Raw genomic sequence first — 9,642 nt, forward strand, 5'->3', positions numbered from 1 at the left:
CTCCTCCGGGACCCCCGACCCCACACCCCCCCGGGACCCCCGACCCCAGCCCTCCTCCGGGACCCCCGACCCCACACCCCCCCGGGACCCTCGACCCCGCACCCCTCCTCCGGGACCCCCGACCCCGCGGGCCGTCCTGTGCGGGGGGGGGGGTTCTTTGGGGAGGAGGGCTCTGTGGTGATGCGGTCACCGGGGAGGTCACCGGGAAGGTCACCGGGGAGGTCACCGGGCCGTGACGTGGGGCGCGGAGGACACGGGCCGGGCTTCCCGGGAGGCTGAGGCCCGAGGACCGCGGTTCAGGGCCCGGCGGGAGCCCGGGGCTGGGACCGCGGGCTCTGCCCACCCTCTCCCGTCTCTCCTCAGGCTTCCGTCCCGAAGTTCGAGAAGGTTCCGTGGCTGAGCGAAGCGAGCATCATGAACAAGCCGCTGGTGCTCAGCCTCCCGAAGAGGTAATGGCGGCCGGAGCCAGCGTGCGGGCCCCGGGCCCCGAGCGGGGTCTGTGCGGGACCCGGGCCCCGAGCGGGGTCTGTGCGGGACCCGGGCCCCGAGCGCTGCTCAGCTGGACACAAACAGCACAGAGAAGCCAAAGGGACTTAGGAGGCCCCCCGAGCCGCAGGGGAAGCGGAGGGGAGGCCGCCCGGAGGGACTCTCGGGGAGCCGGCGTCTGCGGGAGCCGGCGTCTGCGGGGAGCCGGCGTCTGCGGGGAGCCGGCGTCTGCGGGGAGCCGGCGTCTGCGGGGAGCCGGCATCTGCGTTTCTAACGTCGGCGTGCTTTGATTTTCAGATCCCCTCACTTCTCCGCCACTTCCTTCAGGAAGAACCTGGGCTTGCCAATTCTGCTTCAAGTTCCCAGTGACTTATGGAAGGTACTCATTCGTATTCCTTATTAAAGCGGACCGGGAGCAAGCATCCTCCTGCCCCCCCCCCCGTCACCAATAGAGACATGGACGCCCCCCCCCCCATGCTCAGGGCTTCACCTGCCAAGTCCGTAGAACTAGGAATAAAGAAAGAGGGCTGGACACTTCAAAAAGGCACGCTAGAAATGAACATGTTAAAGTCTGCCCAAAGACCAGCCATTGCTTTTCAACCGGCGCTAGGTGAGTTTAGTTTCTAGGGGGTCTCCAACTCCCTTTCCAGCCTTCCCATCTTCCACAAACAAGTCCCCATACCTGAGCAGTTTCACACTCATCGCGGAAACCAACACTGATTGGCTGCAGCCTGACCCCAGACCCACACCTGTGATTCTTAAAACACCCCTCAACCCCGGGGCCGAGAAAGAAAGAACACCTGGCCACAGGCCCAGAAAACACCGCAGGCCCTCCCGGGGCGGCCGGGGCCGGGGCTGGGGCCGCTGGGGCCGGGGCTGCTGGGGCCGGGGCCGGGGACCAGGCTCTCGGCTGTCTCGGTGCCTGGCCCAGGGCCTCGTGGGTAGTAAGGGTCCAGCCACTGTGGGCCAGGACTGCAGGAGCCCCGATGCCGGCCTAGGACCCGTGCTGAGCCCTTCTGCTGTGCTCTGACCAGTGCGGGGCTGAGGACCCAGCGGGAGCCAGGGCGGCTGGCAGGAGGCTCGGGAGGAAGGGGAGGCCCGCACCTCGTCCTTCCCCAGTGCTGGGGGGGGGGTGGAGAAAGCAGGGTGGGCCCTGGGGTCGGGGCTGGGGCGCTCAGGGAGCGCAGGATGTGCGAGGCGGGGGCAGCGGGTGAGTGGGCACTGGACCGTCCAGAGAGCAGCAGGGCCTCACGGGGTAGAGCGCCAGGAGTCCACGCTGGGGCCGCGTCTTCAGCCCCACAAAGGCCACCGTGAAACGCGCCCAGCCGGCCCCCAGCGCCTGCTCTCCCCGGGCCGGTTGGCCTCTGCCTCTGTGCCCCACGAGGGCGCCGGGCAGCAGCTCGGCTGGGGCCAGGTGAGGGAGAGAAACGGGCCAGCAGAGGGAGCCAGAGCTCCCAAAGGCCTGGCACCCGGGAGGGCAGAGGCCCCGGGCCCACCCGGTCCTCCTGCCGCGGGCCTCCACCAGTCTGAGCGTGAGCGAGTGCCCACCCCGCCCTGCTCCCTGCACACCAGACACACGGAGAAGGAACCCGGGACTGGGTTCTCAGATCCAGGCATTGCCCAGGGCCTGCTGGGAACACGGGCAAGCCAGGAGGCAAATACGTAAGGGCTCAGCCCGCAGCTGCTGCTTTCCAGAGAAGCGTCAAGCCCCGCCTCTCGGCGTGGAATGCACGGGGGACTTCCTATCTGTTCCTCTCGCCCCTAAGCAGAGACTTGCCAAGAAGCCACCACCTGCCCACAGGCAGTGAGAGGCCAGGAGCCTGGGCGTGGGTGCAAAGGTCCTGCCAGCTGTCCCCTTCACGGTCACGGGTCAAAGGGCAGCACTGAGAACTCTCACATCACACCCCAGTGCCCTTCCACCTCACCCTCTGGATACACAGGTGCACAGGCCCTGGGCACAGCATTTCCTGGTAGACAGACAGACGGACGGTCGGAGCATGGGCTCAGCGGCATGGCAGGGAGAGGGAGACAGGAAAGACGACCAAAGAAATGAGGTCTACCCACCTCGAGGAGGCTGGGCACCAGTGACTCTCACCTGTAATCCCACAAGACTGAGATTTGGGGATTGCGGTTCGAAACCAACCCTGCCAGACACATCCATGAGACTCTTAATGAGTCAGAAGTGGAGGTGTGGCTCAAGGAGAGCCCTAACCTTGAGCCAAGGGAGAATGAGAGGCCTAGAATTCAAGCCCCAGTACTGACCAGAAGTGGAGCAGAACAAAAACCAACCATCAAAAGCATCCCTCACGTGAGCATTTGCCGGCAGAGGCGTTGTCTTCAGGCACTTCCAGGCAGTGACACTAGTGAGAGTCAAGGAAGAGAGAGAAGAAAATGTCCAGCTGTTGTAGGGTTGTTGTGCCAAGATGTGATGTAGCAGTCCAGGGCCAGGGGGAGCTGGGGCCAGAGCAGTGGACCAGCCTCTCCGAAGGCCCCCCCACCCCGGGCCTCACCCCTTCCAGCCTCTCTGATCTGACTTTATAGCTCTGGTCTCCGGAGTCAGAACAAAGAACATCATTTATTTTGCTTCGAGCAGAGGTATGGCCGGAAAAAAAAAAAAGGCCTTGGCTGCAAAAATCGCACAGTAGCAGAGTTGAGCTGGGAAAATGTACGGGATGGTGACTCCTCTTTCCCACCACCAAGAACGCGTGGCCTTAATCCTTTCTCAGTCACTCCATCTTTTTCCTGTGTATCGGGTCGTTAAGTTGCTGCGCCAAGCAGTTGGCATCCGACAGAGCAGCGAGTAAACACCGCGCCAGGGCCGCGCCACGGCCGCCCACCTCCTCGGCATCCCACCCGGCCTCACATTCAGTTTGACAGGCTACACTTGGAATTGCTTTCACCGATTCTCCCACTCCTTCTCTTCGTTTGTCTACCCCTCCCCTCGACCACACTCCACCCCTCACGGTCATCTTGTTTACTTTGATTTTGCTATCTACAGAACTTCAGTGACTGCATCTGAATAAATTTGCATAGCACGCAGTGTGTTCACTTATATGCTCGTAAACTAATTCTAGCCTCTAGAAAACACCCCTGGGCCTGGCTTTCTTCACATAAAATTTCCAAGCCTTTTCATCTCTTTGCTAACGATGCAGTGTCATTCTTCTTTGTAACACATGAGGAAAATTCCATAGAGTTTCTATCCCACGTTTTCCTGAGCCCGCGCTCCACGTGTGTGCTCTGGAGCCCTCTGACCCCTGATCAGAAATAGTTAGAAAGGCGTGTTACAGTGGGAGGGGAGGGCTCCCCATTCTTCTACTGGGGCGCACGCGCATGCGCGTGTGTATGTGTGCCAATACTGGGGCTTGAACTCAGGGTCTGGGTGCTGTCTGTCGGCTTTTTCACTGAAGCCTGCTGCTCCTCTACTATGGAGCCACACCTCCACTTCTGGCTTTTGGCTGGTTAATGGAGATCAAAGTCATGTGGACTTGCTTTGAACCTGGGTCCTCAGCTCTCGCACTTCTGAGAAGCTAAGGTTACAGGCGTGAGCCACGGGCACCTAAGCCACGGGCACCTAGTCTCTGTGTAGCTGGGCCACACTCCCTTCCAGAAAGGGAAGCTCCAGTTCTGCCTGAAGCTTGAGGCTTAACAGTCACGAGGCACAGAAGGCCCTGTGCGGCCGGACCAGGCACTTACAACCTGATGCCGAGCCAGAGTTTAAAGCAGAAGAGAGACATGGCCTTGGGCAGGGTGTGGAAGAGAAGTCTTTGTTCACCCTGAGGCCATCAGAGGCCTTGGGGGCCCTTGGGTGGAGCTTTTGTGTCAAATGGGGCAGACGTGGCACCTGCTCCCGTAGTCGCATGGCTGTCGGCCCGGTACCCAGGCAGGGAAGCTGGAACGCACACTAGAGTCCGTCCCCAGCTGTTCAATGCCCGGGACCACGGGTCAGGCCCTCTGAACTCTGCCGCAGCTCTCCAGCCTCAAGATGGCTGGGACGGAAGGAAACCCGTTACCCTCTCACTGTTAATCATCCCTCCAGGCACCTCCGCCTTTGCTCACCTGCATCTGCTTTTCTTCTCAGGACAAGAACCAGAGCAATGTCATGCTGCTCAGAAGAAAGCCGCTGTGTCCTGCGTGTCAAGAAATAAAAATGGTAGGCAAAGGGGTAACAGAAGCACGCATGCACGCCACAGGGGACAGCCCCCCGGAGCCCTGGAGAGGCTACAAATGAGGAACCGTTGGCCTCAGCTGACACAAGATAGTAACATTTTCCCGTCTCAGTAAGCCAGAGTGAACCAAGGTAGGCGGACAGAGGGGGGATGAGCCACTTTGTTTGGGTTCTGAGAGACTCCAACTTTGTGGATGGTGCAGAAGCTCTGCAGCCTCTCCCTTCCTCTTTTTTTTGGGGGGGGGTTCTGGTCATGGGGCCTGAACTTTGGGCTTGGGTGCTGTCCCTCAGCTCTTCAGCTCAAGGCTAGCGCTCTACCACTTGGGCCACAGCACCACTTCCAGCTTTTTTTTTCCTGCTTATGTGGTGCTGAGGAATCGAACCCAGGGCCTCAGGCATGCAAGGCAAGCGCTCTACCACTGAGCCACCTTCCCAGCCCTCTCCCTTCCTCTTAATTTCTCCCTAACATGTAACAGTACACACACACTCACACGCCCACCATCAAGAAACATGAACCTTAATCTTCAGTTTCATCATGAGTTCAACTAGAAAGAAGCTGCAGAAGGATTTCCAGTCATTTGTAGCACATGGGATTATCATTCGACATGGATTACCTGTAATTCGTGGTGGGGAAAGGTGGAAGAGCGTTAGAAAAATAAAGCAAGCCAGAGAGTGGAGGAAACAAAGACACACCTCTTCCCCCTGACAGAGGTGCGGGAGCAAGAGGCCAGGTCCCATGGGAATGGGGGCTGACCTGAGGATCAGGGCTGGCCTACGGTGGTGTCGGGGTCAGGGCAACCGTCCAGAGGGGGTTAAGAATAATTTCGCTACCTGGTGAAGTTTGGGGAGGGGTGGAGAGCCCCCTCCTATCTGATACCCTGTGTTCCTCCTTTGGCTGACAGAGGAGGAGAAGCAAAGCTGGAGGTACCGGAGCGACTCCTCCTCAGAGCTCCTGGCAAAGGCGTTGGGCGGCTAGGATAGGGAAGAGGCAGCCATGTTGTGGCATTTTGTTGTTGGAGGGGCTGGAAATGGAAGGGCTCCTTGCGGGGCTGCCCCTGAATGCTGTTACCTGAGCTCACATCTCCTCGCCAGGACCTCAGTGCTCAGGACCAGCACTGGCTGAAGTGCGGCTCGAACTGGCATCTCAACACACACAATTCCTGGGCTCATCCTTAGCGCGGGCTGGCCCCAGGGCCGAGCTGTCTCTCGAGACCTGACTGTCACCTCCGCCCTGGCCCGGGCTGGCCACCGCCACGCGTCCCTCCTGCTGCGGGGCCTCGTGGGGGGGCACAGAGTTCTAGACACACACGCATGCAGCGCCCCCAGCGCCAGCCGCCCCGCTGCGAGAGCCTCCGTCCGGCCAGACGCACCGCCACGCTCCTTCCTCGCAACAAAGACTGGGGAGGACAGAAACCATTTCTAGACCTAGAAGGAAACTTCCCCAGCCTCTGTGAAAAACACCTGTGCCAACGCGTACATCCTGAACGCGGAGGCGAAGCGACGTCCCTGAAATCAAGACTAAGATGAGGATGCCCACACTGCCCACTCACAGTCGGCATTGTGCTGTGAACGCTGGCGGACAAGGGCTCAGGCAAGGAAAAAACCGCATTTCCGAGAAAGAGGTAAACCGATACACACCGGCAAGTGACACAAGCTCACGTACAGAGACTGTCCTGGCTAGAGGGAGAGCCAGCAGGGTCGCAGGATCAGTATACCAACACCAATGTATTCGTATCTATTCACAATAAACAATTCAAAAGAGAAATTAAGAAGATAATCCCATTAACAATAGCACCAAAAACATTTGATTAATAAAGTTCACAGAAGTTCAGGATGTCCATCTAAGAACCACAAAATGTTATCAAAAGAAGTTAAAGAAGACCTAAGTGAATGAAGACCTAAATTGAAACGCTTGATATTGTAAAGATCCATTGATTATTGATCAATTACGCATCAAATGCATGTAAGATTCGACACAATCTCTCAGGTGTGTCAGTGTGTCAGGTGCTTACCTGTGTAATCCTAACTATTTGGGAGGTTGAGATCAGGGAGTTCAAGTTTAAAATCCAGCCAGGGAATATACACAAAAGCCTCAATCAATACCTGGGTTCAGGAAGATGGCTCAATGGTAGAGTGCCAGCCTACCATGCAGGAAGCCCTGGGTTCAATTCCTCAGTGCACATACACAGAAAAAGCCAGAAATGGCGCTGTGGCTCAAGTGGTAGAGCGCTAGCCTTGAGCAAAAGAAGCTCAGGGGCAGCGCCCAGGCCCTGAGTTCAAGCCCCAGCACTGGCAAAAAAAAAAAAAAAGAATCCCTGTGTGCAGTGCATATGTCTGTCGTCCCAGCTACAACAGGAAGCGTGAAACGAGTGTGCCCAGTCCAGTCAAGAGCCCAGCACCTCCACAAAACACCCAAAACGTTTCGAAATAACCGTGGAAAATAAGGCTAGAGGCACGGCTTAATGGGAGAGCACCTGCCTAGCACTCACAAAAACTCGAATTCAAACCCCAGTACCAAAATAAGGCATCTTTTGTAGATACTGATGAACAGATTTTAAAACGCATGTGAAAGGAGGTGAGGGAGGGAAGGTAGAAAGGGTAGGGGAGGAAGGAAGGAAGGGAGGGAGGGAGGGAGGGAAGGAGGGAGGAAGGAAGGAAGGAAGGAAGGAAGGAAGGAAGGAAGGAAGGAAGGAAGGAAGGAAGGGGAGCGCAGAGAAGGGAGACATCATAATTAACCTATACAGCATGTCAAATGGATCTTGCAGACATTTCTAGAACATTTCATCTAGCAGTTGAAAAGTACACATTCTTCTTATCAGCACATTATTTCTACGTTTGTGGATGGAAAGAATTGATACTGTTAAAATGTCCATACTACCCACAGTAATCTATGGGTCCAATCCAATCTCTCAATTCTTCACAGAACTAGAGAAAATAATTCTACAATTCATTTGGAATCACAAAAGACCCTGAATGTCTAAAGCAATCTTGAGCAAAAGAATAAAGCTGGAGGTATCACACTGCTTGACTTCAAAACATACTTACAAAGCTACAGTAATCAAAACAGCAAGATACTCGCCTAAGAACAGGCAAACAGACCAATGGCATAGAATGGCGTAAATGCCTCATGGATTTACCATCAGTTGATTTGCAACAAAGGCACCACAAATATACATTGGAGAAAAGATGCTTCTTCTATAAATAGTCCTGGGAAAACTGTCTACTCTCGGAGACTGAAACTTGACCATCGTCTCTTACCTTATAAAAAAGAAAGTCAACATAGATCACAGACCTAAATGTAAGTCATGAAACTACAAGAATACTCAGAACTATTTCAAGGCATCTGTACAGATAGGGAGTTTTTTAATAAGACCTTCAAAGAAAGCAAACCAAAACCCAAATAGGGGACTGGGGATGGAGCTCAGGGGAAGAGCACATTTGCTTCGCACCCATGAGGCTCTGGGTTCAATTCCTAGCAACCCCCACCCCACACACATAAACTAATTTGAAAGTGGAGCTGTGGCTCAAGTGGTAGGGCACATCTTGAGCACAAAGGCTCAGAGAAGGCCCTAGTTCAAGCCCCAGGCCCAACAGAATAAAGAAACACACACAGAGAATTGGTAAGTGGGATTATGTCACACTAGAAGTTTCTGCCCAACAAACAGAAGACACAACACAAAGCATTAGTATCCAGAATAAATAAGGAACATCAAAAAACCTCAATACAAATAAATAATCTAGCTTTAAAATAGGACAGGATATAAATAGTCACTTCCTAAAAACAATTCAAATGATCAAACAAATTTATGAAAAAAAGTTCTAGTTCATGAGCTGTCAGGGAAATAAAAGTCAAAACCACAATGAGATATCATCTCACCCTAGTTAGAATAGCTATTACCAGAAGGTCAAAAAACAACCAGTACTGGCAAGGATGTGGAAGAGAGAGAACTCTTACTCACTCTCCGGGAAAGTAGACTATCGCAGCAGCCACAGTGGAGGACAGCAAGCAGTTCCTCCAGGAAGTAAAGTTAAAACCACCTTGAGCTCTAGCTATCCTGGGAATGTGTTCAAAGGAAGTATCAGTATGCCAAAAGGATGTCTGTCCATTGCGCTGCACTTTTCACAATCCTTAAAGAGATTAAAAAGAGGAAAAGTAGAAGTGTGGTAAATATATACTGGATGCACTGTTATATGGCCATTAAAAGGACGTTATTTGCAGCAAAACCTATGAAATGGAAGGCCGTTACAAGAGGCAAAACAAGTTGACATAGGTAAATACCACATAAGCTACTTCAAATGTACAGGCTTTAAAAAGTTGTCCCAAATATATAATATATATTAGGAACTACTAGGGGCTGAGAGGCTGGAGATGGATGAAGGAACATTGGGTAACTGTTACCAAAGCAAGGACAGAAGTAAGTTAAAATATTCTGTAGCACAGTGCGTGACTGAAGCAGTCAGGAAAAAAGAACAAACGAGGAGCTCGTCCCCGGAACTCGGTATCTGGTAGGCAGAAAGGGACCCTACCATGCAGGTGTAGACAAAGTTTATGAAGACATCATACACTTCTACAGGGCACAGGAGCAGAGGAGGCAAGTCTGCAGTCAGGAGAGACTCACGGGACAGAAAGTTGACCTTGGGGAAGGTGGACAATTAGCCACCTTTAATCAGAAAGAGTCCTTCAAGGTAATAAAAGAGGAAGCAAGGTGCCCGTGGGCGGCCATTAGAGAAACGCAGGAGGCACGTTGAGGCCTCGTTCTACACAGCTCACCCGAGGAGCAGGAACGGCTCGTCCAGTCCCGTCCCAGAGTCACGGAGGAAGGGGTCCCCCTCCCCCGGAGGAATGCACGCCAGCACGCACCCGCGCCACACCGGAACTCCGGCGACCCGCCGGCCCATGCCCCGCACACGCCAACATGCCCCGCACACGCCAACATGCCCCGCACACGCCAACATGCCCCGCACACGCCAACATGCCCCGCACACGCCAA

General features: G+C 54.6%; 1 protein-coding gene across 1 annotated transcript in view; it reads left to right on the forward strand.

The window, feature by feature from the left end:
* The first annotated feature begins 249 nt into the window (after positions 1-249).
* LOC105985182 (chromosome unknown open reading frame, human C1orf105) overlaps positions 250-9,642 on the forward strand; it is a 19,533-nt gene continuing 10,140 nt past the window's right edge. The window contains exons 1-3 of the mRNA XM_013015599.1: positions 250-449; positions 784-865; positions 4,565-4,636. Coding sequence (XP_012871053.1) covers positions 415-449; positions 784-865; positions 4,565-4,636 — 189 coding nt within the window. The 5' untranslated portion in view covers positions 250-414. The remainder of the gene's footprint in view (positions 450-783; positions 866-4,564; positions 4,637-9,642) is intronic.

This window comes from Dipodomys ordii, unplaced genomic scaffold, assembly GCF_000151885.1.
Source record: "Dipodomys ordii isolate 6190 unplaced genomic scaffold, Dord_2.0 Scaffold27, whole genome shotgun sequence".
In the NCBI taxonomy this organism is placed as follows: domain Eukaryota; kingdom Metazoa; phylum Chordata; class Mammalia; order Rodentia; family Heteromyidae; genus Dipodomys; species Dipodomys ordii.